Source organism: Eptesicus fuscus, chromosome 13 (assembly GCF_027574615.1).
Source record: "Eptesicus fuscus isolate TK198812 chromosome 13, DD_ASM_mEF_20220401, whole genome shotgun sequence".
In the NCBI taxonomy this organism is placed as follows: Eukaryota; Metazoa; Chordata; class Mammalia; order Chiroptera; family Vespertilionidae; genus Eptesicus; species Eptesicus fuscus.
Genome location: NC_072485.1, coordinates 36,991,219 through 37,007,560, shown reverse-complemented (window position 1 = coordinate 37,007,560; position 16,342 = coordinate 36,991,219). Strand labels below are relative to the sequence as shown.

Sequence of the window (16,342 nt, the reverse complement as noted above, 5' to 3'; positions counted from 1 at the left end):
AAGTGAGGACTAAATTCAGGGTGTGTCATGCCAGGGTTGAATGAATGTGTTATACATATTTGCAACTGTTTCTGATGAGCAGAGCCTTTTATTTTACTTTGATAGCTCTGGCCATCATTGTTTATGGCCAACCCAACAGCAGGGCCTGGGCTGTGCCAGGAACACACTCTTTAGTCTCTTCCAGTTCTCTGTTTTGGCTCATGTGAAACACAGTGAAGGCCCATGACAAAAGCCATTCTTCTACAGTTCTGGAAAGCAGAATCTTCAAAAATAGATGTCTTGGGAAGCTGCCAAATGTGTTGGTTTTTCAAAACCTCTCTAATTCAGTTTTGTAGTTCCAAAAAGGTCTGATATGTGTCCAATCCCCTCTGTAAATAAGCCTCCATTCACATGTTTGTGTGTGTGTACTAGTATGTGTGTGTGTGTGTCTTAGGGGCCAAGAAACTTGAAGAGCAAAAAAGTCACCTAACCTATTGCATCGTACTTATCAGAATTCCTCACCTAAATACTTTCCTGATTAACATATTATGGGATAATTATGTGGATGCAACTAAAAGGTAATATGACTTAAAAAAACTAATGAGAGTTCCTTCCATACTTCAGATAGTGTATTAATATCTTTTTTAGTTGCAAAAGCAGACATTTATTTTAAAATTGCTTAAGCCCAAATTGGGAACTTATTGCTAAGAAAATGAGGTATATCCAATAGAACCCAAGAAAAAGTTGAATAATCTGGCCTCAGGAAGGGTATCAACCAAGGAATAAATATGGCAAAAATTAGGCAGCCAGTTTGTGTATGTCTCTCTCGCGCACACTCACGGGCCATATGGTTTTTCATGTCTGGGCATTTTGCCTTCCTTTCTCTCTGCAGACTGCTTTCTCTGTCTCTTCAGGTACACAGTTGCCCTGCAGTTACTATGTTTACATGTTCCCGGTTCAAAGAAGTAGTCTCTAGTGTTCCTAATCCCAGTTTTCCAAGAGAAAACGAGACTGGCCCAATTTGGGTTGGTGTCCATCAGCAAGAGAAGCCCACGTCCTTATGTGTCTGCTGAGGATGAACTGGTAGGAGACGGGTGGGGGAATTCTTGGAGGAGGGTGGTTTTTAAAACTAAGCAGACACATTGGAAGGTGTTTAACAGAGACATGAAAACCAGCCTTGTTTCTTTCAGGACCTACCTAGCATCTATCGCTAGAAAACTGGAAAACACTTAGAAAGGCATATATTTCTATTCAAATATAAAACATACTTCTATTCACATACATGTCACTTAGGAAAGATTATTTATGTGCTTTTTATTCAGTTGTCAATAAGGAATGTCTAAGAACCTACTCTCCTAAATTCAGTATAGAAATAGAAATATGAATAAACCCAGGGTTTAAAAAAGCTCAGAGCCTTTCTAAGGAGAGGAATAGGTAGGCAAATGTCCCAGTAGCGTGTGACAATGAATGCTCTAAAAGAGGTATTTCAAAGGATTGTAAGGAGCAGAGAGAAATTAGCAACCAACTGTGGGGGGACTGAAACTGACAGGGCTTAGGTTTCACTTGTTTTGGGGAGGCACAGAGTAGGCATCAATTAAAATGTGCTGAATTAGATGATGTAAGCAGTAGCTACTTCAATTTGGAAGCAAGAAATTGTTTAGAGAGTAGGGTGGAGAAGATCACTAACTGAAAATCTGAGCAACTCTAAATTAATCTGGGACTTGATTCTGAATTTGTCAAATACATTCACTCAACAAATACTTACTGAGCACCTGCTGTGTGCAAGACCCATGTCCAGGTGCTGGTTACATAGTGATGAGCAGTAAGGCGAGGCTCTGGAGCAGGCTATGAGGTCACTGTACTTAAGCAGCAATGCTGGGAGAGAGGCCCTGGAAACTGACCTTCCACCACACACCAGGAACACAAATTACTAGCTCAACTCATAATTACTCCTGATATCTGGCTTTTTGTTCTATGCTAGGCAATGGCTCCAGTCTTGGATTTATGCTGAAAGCTAGTTTAAAAATCTGTGAAACATTTCAGACACATAAAGAAGGAAAAGCCAGTTTGGGAATTACTTTTAAGAATTTCTTTTTTTTTTTCCTGAAGGACATGTCCCCCCAACCCCCTTTTTGACACCTCAGTGATACCTAATTCTTCCCAGAGCTATTTAATAAGTACCTACTATGTGCCATACTCTCCAAGGCATTCTCCTCTCTGTTCTCAGGAAGCTCACGTCTGGCAGAGAAGACAAATGTTGGTAGCTGAGGACCAGAACTTGCATGTGGTTTTGAGGGAGCAGAATGAAAGGAGGGAGTCTGGAAGTCACCGTTCAACCCTCAGTATTTTGAAGCACAGGCAATATAAAACTAACACTAGTAATGTACACACATGAACATGGAGAAATCCTCGCTGCGTTCTGGAGCGTCACCGCTCTTAGTATAAAGCCTCCTAGCCTCAGACAGTGTGATGAGTTGTAATATTTTGATGCTGGGTAACTAAGAGGCGACAGGTGTGTAGCCGGAGCAAGCCACCAAGCCCATTCACAGGCATGTGGAAGCAAGCAGTGCTGAGTCAGGGTTCAGGGGATACTCGGACTTGATGGGCAGGACAGGAATCCGTGGAGAACTGCTAACCCACTGGGGAAAAGGTGACTAAGAGCTAAATGATAGTGAAACATCAGGACACAAAAGGCTCCACATGGTATTTTTGTGGTTGTTGATCAATGAGTGGCCTCCTCCTCCTAATGAGAAACAGTAACCATTTCCAAGAGCCTTCCTCAGCACGTTAGTAAACTAGATATAAGTTGGTTTGTTTGTTTTTGTTTCAATAAAATTGACATATCTGTTGGGGGGTGGGGTGGAGAAAGCAAGGGGAAGCATCTGGATGTTGACATATTATTAGGCATAGGAGGAATCCGAGTGGGAGAGGAACCGTTCTCAGAGAAAAAAACGGGGGTGGGGGGGTGGTGTGTGTGGGGAAGTTGGTGGGAGAGAAAGGGCGTGAGGGAAAGAGATACAGATCAGAGGTGTGGAGGGGCTGCGCTGCACCTCCCAGGCACCAGCTCTCTGCAGGCTGGCTTTCCCACCCTGGAATGAGGCATACACACCCGCTCTAAGGTGCAGGCAGAATAATCAAAACAGAGTGCCTTCTTCAATGAGCAGATCTGTGTAATTATCACTTATCTTTAACTGCAAAGTATTCAAACCTCACTGAATGTTTCTCAGTGTGGATTAAACCGCCTACAATGGAATCATTAGAATCAGTCAGGGTAACTGTTTAAGAAAAACAGATTGGCTGTTCCATCCCAGACCTACTGAGTCAGACTTTCTAGGGTGGGATCAGGGTAATCTGAATTCATCCGGTGATTCTTATATACAATAAACTTTGTAAAGGCTGTATGAAATGGGAGTCCCTGAGACAAGGAGGCATGTCCTATTTCTCTCTGCATCCAGATTCCAGCACCAGACGCGGCTCAGTTATTTATTTTAAAATTGATTTCAGAGGAAGGGAGAGGGAGAGGGAGGGAGAGAGGAAAAGGGAGAGAGATATGTCAATGATGAAAGAGAATCACTGATAGGCCGCCTCCCACATGCCCAACACCGGGACCAAACCTGAAAACCCAGGCATGTGCCCTGACAGGGAATCGAACCGTGACCTCCCAGTTCATAGGTCAACGCTCAACCATGAGCCATGTAGGCCGGGCAACCAAAGAGATTTTTAAAGAAAAAGTGACTCAGTTATATTGCCTGAAAACAGCTGGTTTCACGTGTCCCCACATTCTTCTGGCCCACAGCTTTTATACTGCACTAATTTAAACTACAATTTAAAAATTTCAACACAATTTCTCTTATAATTTTTAATGGCTGTAAAGTATTTCATTCGATGTGTTCATAAATATTTTTTTTGAGTTTTGAAAAGGTTTCCCTTAGAAGACCTTACATTTGTATAGTGCTTTCCAGTGTATGAAACCCTTTCACACCGACCTCATTGTTTCTCACAGTGCTTTATACGTTATTATCCTTGCTTTGCAGACGCATATACAAACTCAGAGATAAAATAACTCGCTCAGGGTCCCACAGCTCAGAAGCAGTGTGTCAGACTTAGACCAGAGTTCTCCCTCTCTGCCCAATACCCTTTCCAGGACACCAAACATCCAGCACATTTTTCTGGCAGGAATCTGACCCAACAGTTTCCTGATGTAAAAACCTGTAAGGCAGAATGTGGAAGATGGAAATTGCATTTAAAGAGATCATTGTCCTGCTGTCCAGGAACCAGTTTCGCCTTTGGGGGCACTGCAATGGAAACGTGGCTATCAGTGGGAATCCTCAGTGAAAGAACTCACTGTCCTCCAACGCAGGTCCACGTCTGCAATTCCCACATGAAGGGGAGCGGGACCGCGCTGACCGTTCTGAAGCTGTAATGAAGGTTCGTCAGTAGAATTACAAATAGAGGAAGAGGAACAACTACCACAGACCGGAAGACACAGGAAGAAGGCACTGGAGACTTTAGGGCTTTTCTACGTGGAGACTTGTATCACAGGGTACTTAGGCAGCAGCTGAGTAGAGTGGAGGGAAGCACTCCTCCACCCATTTAAAGGATATACTGCCTGACGAATAACCTAGTAGGGTGCAGCCCCTCATGCAAGAACAGACTGTTCAAATGAGCCATTTTAGAGATTCTATTCTGGAGCAGAGGAGTATCTTGAAATATCACATTTAAGGCACAATGAGCTACAATGAAACCAGGTCCACCATTCATTGTGACTACATTAAAACATTTTGTAAACTGTAAAGCAATGTCCAAGTGACAGTCATATTATTAATAGCAATTATTAACAACAAAGATGTAGCAGAAAACTACCGGGTAAAAATTATTGCTGTGTTTCCAGTTTGTTACACGTGCATGCTATAGAGAGGCAGCTTGTGTTACTATCGTCAGGCCACTATCAGAGTTCTCCAAGAATAAAGCTATCTCTTCAGGTCAGAGTTCCTATTCACTGAAGGGACAGTGGGAAAACCTAGGAACTGGGGGAAATGCAGAGGAGGGTAGTTTAAGCATCAGAGGCAGGGGAAGGGATAGGATCCCTTAGAGATTTTTCAAACCCAGGATCCCAGGAAAACAGCAAACCAGAAGTTCTTGTTGAGCCAGTGTACAGAGGTTATGAGTCAGGTCCCAACTGTAAATGGCACAGGTTCTGCAAAATGCAGTTCTAGCTGTGTAAGGATTTGTAGTATGAAAAAAACCTCTGCTGGATAGGCCCACCAAGTTTCTGTTCTCAGAGTATCATCTTGAAATATCAAAGGTCAATCATTTTGGGGAGGATATTAGTAATTCCCATCTATACTTCTATGTATATTCTAGGATAACTCTAAGAGGAAGGTAGGGCAAGTATGAATATAAACTCATTAAAAAACTGAGGCATAGTGAACTTAAGTACATTGCTAAGTCTGGAACCCTTTAATCCATTTTCAATGTTTCTCTTTACTAGAATGTATTTGAGCTCAATCATCGTATTTCATCACATTCTTTTTTGTTGTTGTTAATCCTTACCCAGGGATATATTTTTCCTTTGATTTTTAGAGAGAGTGGAAGGGAAGGGGGAGAGACACACAGGGAGAGAAGCATGGATGTGAGAGAGACACATCGAATGGTTGCCTCCCGCATGTGCCCCAACTGGGGCTGGGGATTGAGCCTGCAACTAAGGTACATGACCTTGACCAGAATGGAACCCAGGAACCTTCAGTCCACAGGATGACACTCTAACCACAGAGCCAAACTGGCCAGGGCCATATTTCTTCACATTCTTAAGTTTCCTTTCTGTACAGAATAAGGAAACCAGAGGCCAGAGTGTCTGCTCTGCAAAATGTCCAGTGAACTCCAGGCTTAATGAGCAAGGTCCCTGGATTACTGTAAAAAGTTCTGTGCTTTCAGGTTCTCTGGAGGCTGAGAGCAGTGAATTTTATTTGTAGTCTTTACTCTCCCTCAATGTGAGGAATTCCAAATAACCAATCTTCATAATAAACAAACTGATCTTTCATTAAACCAGATCAATTTGAGACACAGTAAGCTACAAAGAAACCAGGTCCACCATATATTGTGAATACATTAAAACATTTTGTAAACTGTAAAGCAAGTCCAAATGACAGTCATATTATTAATAGCAAGTATTAACAGCAAAGATGTAGCAGAAAGTGGTTGAAGAGTCATGAGCTATGTTAATAGTAATAGCTGCCTGAATAACAGTTTAAGAACCACCTAAACTCCTGAGTTCTTTATAAAGGTCCCCCTAAAACTCCCACACATAATGGCTGCAAATTCACTGGACAAGAGCTAGCTGGAGCCTTCGCTGACCAGAGGGCAATTTAGGACGACTGGCAAGAGAAGTAGAATATCTAAGTTTCTGGAGGGGTAGACCATGACCTAGTAAAATCTGTCTATGGAAGTCCTATTAATCATTTTGGTGTAGGGTGATTAAGATTGCTCTTTGTGCCTGGCCAGGTGGCTCAGTTGGTTAGAGCGTTGTCCCGATACACCAAGATTACAGGTTCAATCCCCAGTCAGGGCACTTACAAGAATCAAGAATCAACCCAGGAATGCACAAATAAGTGGAACAACAAATCAATGTCTCTCTCTCTCCCTCTCTCTCTCTCTCTCTCAAATCAATAAAACAAAAAGACATGGGTGCTGGACACTAAACATGCACCTTGCCAGCACCATGTATTTCTTCCAGAGTAAAAAAAAAAATAAAAAAATAAAGGGGATTGTTGCTCTTTTCTTAATGCCTTTTCTATCTTTTAATTTGGAATATAAACTGGGAAGAAATGACAATAAGATATTACTCCCACCTGCTTTCTTTTTATTATACATACTTTAGATTGCACACTGAATACAAATATTGATCAGAAGCCAAAAAGCCCCACACATTTCTTATCAACTCAATCCAAGTCCAATCTGTCTTTCAACTCTGCATTTTTATGTTCTTGCCTCACCACTTACTAAAATAAATGTGAATAAATAGCAATCTGATTCAAATAAGCATCTTTCATCTATAATTATCAGAAACAGATTTAAAGAAGAGTGTAGAGTTAATGCCTCTCACCAATTGCATCCTCAATGCCTGTCCAGCCATGCTTGAATGTCTAGATTCGATTTACAGAGAATATGAATGTGCAACATTGTGGAGGGACGCTTCTGGCAGATCGTGTCTGAGAGGAACAGAAGGTCAAACAGCGCCTTTGCTGCTCTGTGACGGCGTCTCTGGGCTGGGTCAGAGGGTGGGAGAGCTCTGTCTGGATCTGGAATGGATCACTCACACAATTAAGTTCTTGTCAGAACAACAAAGAAAGACAGCACAGCTTCCCCAGGCAAGAGGACAGCCAGATGGAAAGGAACAATTTTTCTCCACCGACTTCAAAATTTGAAATGAGAATGAAAATTAATGATGGAAAAACACATTTCTAAGTTTTAGAACACACTCTTTCTTGGATGGCTGGGGTTACTATTTTGAGGTGATGTTTGGAAATCTTGGGAAAACAGAATCTGATTTTTCCTCATCGGAAACTGGTTACTCGAGTAAAATAAAAATAACTCTCAAATCACTTTTGATTCACAAATTAAGCCTATAAGAATATGATTATAGTATAGGAGGTCCTCAACTAACACATCCATACTTTTATTTATTATACATAGTTGATACCATGCTGTTTGCATGTAGAATTTGGGTATTCATGCAGCAGCTGACAAGTGGACATTTTAAAGTTTCTTCCCATTGATGCTGTCCACAAGCAACACTTTGCTTTGGCATTTTCTTCATCTTTGTCTGGCATCAATGTTTGCTTTTGTTCAATTATTGGTAAAGAAAGAAGTGTGGAGCCAAAGGTGGCAATGATTAGGCTTGTCCTAAGTGGCAAATGTTTGGCTTTAAGCAAAAACTCATGTGATCAATTGTGAAGGAAGAGAATAAACAAGTGTGAAAAGTTTAAAAAATCTACATCTGAAGACTATCAAAAAGGTAAGGAACTATGTGCATTTGACTCCCTGAGCAGGACCTACTCCCAGCTCATGGATCCCCCCCCCCATCCCCCCCAATACATGTACGTATACTGTCACAATTTCAGTAATTTTGACTTCCCCATACATTTTGGAGACCTAATATGTACTAACATAACGTCTAAAGGTTAGACTCTGCATCAACTGTTAGTGACTATGTCCAGCAATGTTCATGTAAGATTAAGAGAGAGAAGGATCCTCAGAGTTTGTCTACTTTAAGATGATAGGTTTGCAGATGAAATAACTGCAGGCCACAAAGATGACCTGACTTGGCTAATGCTCCACAGGTGAATAAGTGGTGGCACTGGGACCAAACCTAGAGTCCTCTAATTCAATAATCTTTCTATCACTTACTTTTAATATCCAACCAACATGTTAACTTTACAATTCTATCCAGCTCCTCAAAAATCACTGGAGACATGATTCCTTTCAGTCTCAGAAACTATTAGTGCATCCAGGTTTAGGGCCTGTGAATGTTTGTTGATTCTTGCTCCACAAAATCAATCCAGTATCGAGACCTGAATGCCAAATCAATATTGGCTGATGTTGCAAATGCTTTAAAATGGTTTTTGCATTTTATCTTCAAATTCTAAGGTTAAATATCACCTTTTCAGAGATCTCTTCTCTAGCAAGTTTATTTATGCTTGACCTGTTCTTTATATTTTAAGTTTATTTATGCTTGACCTGTTCTTTATATTTTAATATATCCTATTTTAAAATAATATATTTTGTTTACTTAATGATTGTGTGTCTTTTCTAATAGACTGTAAATTCCATGACAGCAGGGATCATTTCTGTTTTGTTCATTACTGTTTATTAAGTACCTGGCACAGTTCTTAGTATATAGAATAAACTCAGAGAGTACTTGTTGAATAAACAAATGAATTTCTCTCTTAGCTCATGGTTGAAGTAAAACTATGAAAGCCCTACTTATCTCTTTTATTCTGTATTAAACTTGGTTTCTAAGTCTAAGGGATTAAAAAGTTCCAGGGAAGTAGATTTTAGCTCAGCAAAAGCTATCAACTAGAGAGATTCAGAAATGAAATGAGCTATTTTGTGGGCTACTGAGCTCTGTGCCAAGGGATGCTGCCCAGGCACACAAGATCTCTCTGCATCAGCCAGAAAATCTACGTCTGAAAATCTACTTGATCTCTCAGTGACTTCCACCTCTAAGGTTTTGTAGTTCATTTCAGCTGATTTTGACTTAGGTTAAAATAAACTTCACATATAAGTGACCCATGGTAAGTCATCTAATGAGACTTAGAAAGTTGATTATTCAGGATGAAAGCTTTTTTATAATTATTTGGTAATACAAATTCTACTGAATATACAAGCTATAGTCTACATATACATAACCCAATGAAAACTAAAAGCAAAGTTATAAAATTGTGTGGCGACTCAGTTTTACACACACTTTAATGTACTTATTAACTTGAGGAAAACGATGTTGAGCTCATTGTCCAAAAACACACATGCAAAGTGCTGGGACTGTCAGGCCTCAAATGCCTGAGTCAGCCATCTCCTCCCTCTAAGAAACAACATCGCTTTTGACTCCCAAACTACCCAGCCTTTGGGTTTAACTATATTTTCATCTTCAACCTGGATTGAAAATACATTTTTTCACATTTCCCCAGGAAAAGGATGAATGGAATTTTAAAATATAACCATTTTTTTTCTTCCATAGATATAAAAAATCTATTTTACTGCTTACTAGAGAAGTTATAACATCACAACACAATAGTGATTAGTTTAAATAATTATTTCTCATTAGCTTTTATAAGTAAAAAGTCAGTTTTTAAAAAATTATATTTATTGGGGCAATATTGGTTAATAACATTATATAACTTTCAGGTGTACAACTTGGTAATAAATCATCTGTACTTCCCATTATGTGCTCACCCCTCAAAGTCCAGTCTTCTGTCACCATACATTTGACCACCTTTACTCTCTTCATTCTCCCCTACACATTCCCCTCTGGTAGCCACCATACTGTTGCCTGTGTCTTTTCTTTGTTTGTTGCTATCTGTTTTATATCCCCTACAAGTGGCCAGGTGCACGAAATTCGTGCACGGGGGTGGTGGGGTGGGGTGTCCCTCAGCCCGGCCTGCACCCTTTCCAATCTGGGACCACTAGAAGGATATCCTATTGTCAGTTCACAGGGATCGGGCCTAAACCAGCAGTCGGACATCCCTCTCACACTCTGGGACTGCTGGCTCCTAACCGCTCACCTGCCTGCCTGCCTACCTGATTGCCCCTAACCACTCTGCCTGCTGGCCTGCTCGCCCCCAACTGCCCCTCCCCGCCAGCCTGATCACCCCAAACTGCCCCCCATGCCAGTGTGCTCGCCCCCAACTGGCACCCCAAACTGCCCCCTTGCCGGCCTGCTCACCCCCAATGACCCTCCCGCTGGCCTGCTTGCTCCCATCTTCCCTCCCCACTGGCCTGCTCGCCCCCAACTGCCCCCTGCTGGCCTGCTCACTCCAAACTCCCGCCTCCCGCTGTCCTGATCACCTCCAATTGACCCCCCCACTGATGGCCTGCTTGCCCCCAACTGGCCCCCCTGCTGGTCTGTTTACCCCCAATGGCCCCACCCCCCATCAGTCTGATCACCCACAACTGCCGTCCCATCCTGGCCTGATCACCCACAACTGCCCTCCCCTCTTGGCCTCTAACTGCCTCCACCTCGGCCCCACCACCATGGCTTTGTCCAGAAGAATGTCTGGAAGGTCTCCCAGTCTAATTAGCATATTACCCTTTTATTAGTATAGATAGAGGCCTGGTGCACGGGTGGGGGCTGGCTGGTTTGCCCTGAAGGGCGTCCCGGATCAGGGTGGGAGTCCCACTGGGGTGCCTGGCCAGCCGGGCTGAGGGTCATTTTCAGGCTGGCCATACCCCTTTCAGGGTGGGGGTCCCTGCTGGGGTGCCTGGCCAGCCTGGGTGAGGGGCTGAGGGCCGTTTTCAGGCTGGCCACGCCCCCTGGCGACCCAAGCTCCCAGCCCCTCCTTTTTTTCTTTTTTGCAACGCCTCCTTGAGCAGAGGCCAGGGCCGGCTGGAAGCAGTTATCTGGGATTTATCTATGTTCTATAACTGAAACTTTGTAGCCTTGAGCGGAGGCCAGGGCCAGCCAGGGTAGGCGGGAAGCTTGGCTTCCTCCATCGCCAGGGGCAACCCAAGCCTCCTGCTCGCTCCAGCTCCGTGGCCGCCATTTTAGTTGGGTTAATTTGCATACTTGCTCCTGATTGGCTGGTGGGTGTAGCGGAGTGATGGTTAATTTGCATGTTTCTCTCTTATTAGTGTAGATAAGACTGAAATAATATGGTTCTTGTCCATTTCCATCTTATTTATTTCACTTAGCATGATATTCTCAAGATCCATCCATGCTGTCGTAAATGGCAATAATTCATCTTTTCTTATGGCTGAGTAGTATTCCATTGTATATATGTACCACTTCTTTTTTATCCAATCATCCATCAATGAATACTTAGGTTGTTTCCATTCTTGGCTACCACAAATAATGCTGCAATGAACACAGGGTTACATATATTTTTATGAATAAATGTTTTCAACTTTTACAGTTAGATGCCCAGTAGAGAGATTGCTGGTGATATGGTAGCCCTTTTCTCAATTTTTTGGGGAACCTCATATTGTTTTCCATAGAGGCTACACCAATTTACATTCCCATCAGCAGTGAACGAGGATTCCCTTTTCGCCACATCCTCTCCAACATTTGTTATTTCCTATCTTATTGATAATAGGCATTTTAACAGGTGTGAGGTGGTGATTTATTATGGTTTTGATTTTAACTTCCCTTATAGATAGTGAAGTTGGGCATCTTTTCATATATCTGTTGGCTATCTGTGTATCCTTTTTGGGAAAAGGTCTGTTCAGGTCCTTTGCTCATTTTTATTGGATTTTTTGTTGTTGAATTATGAGTTTTAAAAAATATATATATTTTATATTAGCCTGTTATTAGAAATAGTATTTGTACATTTCTTCTCCCATTGGGTTGGCTGCCTTTCTGTTTTGTTGATGTTTCTTTTGCTGTGCAGAAAGAAGCATTTTAGTTGATATCGTCCCATTCATTTCTTTTACTTCTCTTGCCTTTGGGGTCAAGTTCACAATAGTTTTTTTTTTTTTTTAAATATATTTTATTGATTTTTTACAGAGAGGAAGAGAGAGGGATAGAGAGTTAGAAACATCGATGAGAGAGAAACATCAATCAGCCGCCTCCCGCACACCCCCCACTGGGGATGTGCCCGCAACCAAGGCACATGCCCTTGACCGGAATCGAACCTGGGACCCCTGAGTCCGCAGGCCGACGCTCTATCCACTGAGCCAAACCGGTTTCGGCAAGTTCACAATAGTTTTGCATCTATGTATTCTTGTTTATATTTTATTGTTTTAGGTATGTGTTATATTCAAGTCTTTTAATATATATATGTAAATATATATATCTATATCTATAGATATATATATATAGATATATATATATACATATATATATATCTATATAAATATATATATATATAATATGTTGATTTCAGAGAGGGATAGAAACATCAATGATGAGAATCACTGATCAGAAGCCTCCTGCATGCCCCACAATGAGGATCAAGGCTGCAACCCGGGATGTGCCCTGACTGGGAATCGAGCTGTGACCTCCTGGTTAACAGGTCAATGCTCAACCATTGAGCCATGCTGGCTGGGCTATATTCAAGTCTTTAATTCATTTTGAATTAATTTTTGTGTATGGTGTCAGACAGCAATCTAGTTCATTCCTTTGCATGCGGTTTTTCCATTTTCCCAACATCATTTATTGAAGAGGTGTTCCTTTCTCTATTGTGTTTTGAGTTCCTCTATTAAAAAATTAGTTGCTCATATATGTGTAGGTTTATTTCTGGGCTCTCAATTCTAGTCCATTGGTCTGTGTGTCTATTTTTCTGCCAATCCCACACTGTTTTATTTTAGTTTTGTAGTATAATTTAAAGTCAGAGGGTGTGTATGGTACCTCTGGCTTTACTTTTCTTAGGACTGTGTGGGCTACTTGGATCTTTTGTGGTTACATACAAATTTGAGGATTTTTTTTGTTCTATTTCTTTGAAAAATGCCATTGGGATTCTGATGGGGATTGCATTAATTGTGTATATTGCTTTAGATACTATGGCCACTTAAACTATGTTAATTCTTCCAACCCATGAACACAGACTATCTTTCCATTTCTTTGTGTCTTCTTCAATTTCTTTCAACAATGTCTTATATTTTCCAGTGTATAGGTCCTTTACTTCCTTTGTTAAGTTTATTCCTGGGTATTTTATCCTCTTTGTTGCAAATGTTAACATGATTGTTTTCGTTATTTATTTTACTGGTATTTCACTGTTAGTATAAGGAAAGCAATGGATTTTTGTACACAGATTTTGCATCCTGCAACTTTGCTGTATTTGTTTATTGTTTCTAAGTCTTTGATGGAGTCTTTATGGTTTTCGATATATAGAATCGTATCATTTGCAAATAGAGTATTACTTCTTCATTTGCTTTTTGGATACTTTTTAAATTTCTTTCTCTTGCCTGAATGCCGTGGCTAGGACTTCCAGTACTATGTTGAATAACAGTAGTGAGAGGGAGCATCCTTGTCTTGTCCCTGATCTTTAAGGGAAAGCTTTCAGTTTTTCACTAATGAGTATGATATTAGTTGAGGGTTTGTCATATATGGCCTTTATTATATTAAGGTACTTTCCTTCCAGATCCATTTTATTGAGGCTCAATAGTTACTAAATGTTATTTTTTTCACCCAGTCTGATAAAAGATTTCAATTCAGAATAGCAGTTTATTAACTTAAGACCCAAAGGAATATTTTCTTCTATAATGTTTAGTAAAACACAGAGAATAAGATGGGCATTTGTCATAGGTTAAATGGTAAGAAAGAAAAGGTCCAACAACATTTTATTTTTAGTTACTAGTTGTTTCTCAAAGGTCAGACAAAGCAATGAGCTATCATTAAAGACAAAGTACACTATCTCATCCTCCTTTAGAGTTTGAAAGGACCTTTGGAACCATCTACTTCAATTTCTTCTTTTCTTCTTAATTGACATAATTGATTAGAGATTCTACAGGCTATAAGTACCTCTTCTTGGGAGAGTTCATCTTTTCATGAAATGCTTCAATTTTGTAAGAAAATCATGATCACTTATTTTTCATGTTATATGCTATGGTATGACAAGTACATTTTGAAAACTTCTGCCCTTCTAAAATCCAAACATGCGTTTTCCTGTAGGCACATGCATGTGCAGCACCTCTGGCTTGCATGATTTCCCTTAACCAGTTTTCCAGTTACAAAATACATGAATGAGTAAATCTTGGAAAAGGGATGACATCTTTGATATTGTCAATTCCCAAGATGCATTGCAGGTAGCGTTCAAATCCCATCCCAAAACCTCCATGTGGCACAGATCCAAATCGACGGAGGTCCAGATACCTGATTTTGAGAAACAGAGAATCATAATCTATAAATGCTGTATAGGGTCAGAGTTTATAATGGAATTTATGTTTCAAAATATTTTGTAATAATTTATCATTCACGTCATTGTGGTAGACCAGATTAAAGGACACGGAGAAGTTAAAAATGATCTGTCCAGTGTTACCCAGACAAACAGCAGCAAATCCTGTCATTCATTCATTCATGGGCTTTAGTTACTTGATCCTTTTTCTTTTAAGTTACTTATTTAATTATATATAGAAAACTTACCTCATGAGGCCACAGGAAATTTTCTAATAACTTTACTAATTTTCTTCAAAATATATCCCTTTCCTATTTCTTAGTATGTTAATAGTGCTCTTTTTTCTTCTTACCAAAATCATACGGTTCATACACAGAAGAAAGTGAAGAATTTTGCCTGATAAATTACAAAAAGGTATGTCCTATTAGATTAGACTGTCAGCTACATCAAGGGCAGGACCTGCATTTCATTCACTCTTCCATCTCCAGTGCCTGCTCTGGAGTAGACACTTACTTTATAAAGATTCATTGTTTGAAGGTTCAAAAATATACTTCTGAGCACTGGAGTGAGGAGAAACTTCCAGTTCTCTGCTTCACGCCTAGTGGAAGGTATCTGGAGTAATTTTTTTGGAAGGCTGGGCAGCCTCTGAAGCCCATTCATAAACATTCTGTTCCCACTTAAGATGGCTAAAAAAATGCCAAGATGGCAACCTGGGATACAGGTATTTTAGGAAAGAAGAGGAGGAGGAAGATTCTGTAAATCTTCTTATGTCATTTGGTGGGAGAATTCTTGAGTTACATAATATTAAGATAAATTTAGAGCTTCTTGAATGATTTGTAAAATCAGTTCCAGAATAGAACTTCAGCACCATAGCTGGGAGTCATTTGGCTCCTCCAGGATAAAGACTATCACTTATTTTCCCACTGTTAACAATCATGGCTACAAGTACAGGTATTTTATGTGGTTAAGATTAAGTACTTATCTTTCTAAAATAAAATATGAACTGCAATTAGGTGAGTTAGAACCAAGTGAGAGATCTACACACAGGAACATCTAGCATAAAACTTCAGATCAGTAAGAGCTGTCAGGAATAATGAATGGAACACAGTCTTCAACAATTAAAATGCTTGTTAGCTGAATTAACTTTAAGTTTATAAGACACAGGGGCAGGGTATACTTTGGTTTAGTGAGAAAGTGAGATGAAGGGCATTATCAAACCACTGCCACAAACACCTGCAGGATCTGAGCTGGCAGCTAGAAGTCCAGCAAAAGCTTTAGGTGGTTCTAAATTTTTCATATCTTGATGTCAAAACACTGATATAAATGTCTGGAAACTGAATTCAGCATTTTTCTTGCCTTTGTTTTAATAGATGGAAAAAGCCAGTTCTTAGAAACAAGTTTTCTAAAGAATATGTATTTGATGGATTGTTTATTCTAGGGTAGCCAGATTATAAAAGAGATGGTTCAGAATTTGTGGAACTAGTTACAGGTTTTACTTGCATATGGCATGCATGTAGAAATAGGAAGTGAGTAAATTCTTAGACACCTGGTGTGGCCACTCAGAGTGGGTAGAACACTAGCAGAGGTCCAAGACTTGAAGATTTTGAAAATCCCTTCTACCTTTTCAAATACTATGGTAACCATTTAAAAGGAAGGAAATTCAAATAATAAATCTTTATATTCGGAGAGCTTAACAGTTTGACAACTTTAGTTGGAAAAAAAATAGTACTGAAGTGATCAATAAAGACCAGAAAAGGCCTAAATTTACTTAACCAATAATTTAAATTTGCATTTAGCTAGTTTTCATATACTTGTAG

The 16,342-nt window shown here is 40.2% G+C and overlaps 1 protein-coding gene across 2 annotated transcripts in view; it reads right to left on the bottom strand.

Annotated features, from left to right (window-relative positions):
- Positions 1-13,816: 13,816 nt before the first annotated feature.
- Positions 13,817-16,342, bottom strand: part of NARS2 (asparaginyl-tRNA synthetase 2, mitochondrial) — a 123,257-nt gene continuing 120,731 nt past the window's right edge. Inside the window, exon 14 of one of the 2 annotated variants that reach the window (XM_008150019.3) lies at positions 13,817-14,503. In XM_008150019.3, the coding sequence (XP_008148241.2) occupies positions 14,359-14,503 (145 nt within the window). In that variant the 3' untranslated portion in view covers positions 13,817-14,358. The remainder of the gene's footprint in view (positions 14,504-16,342) is intronic. The other variant, XM_028158344.2, reaches the window with a different exon arrangement.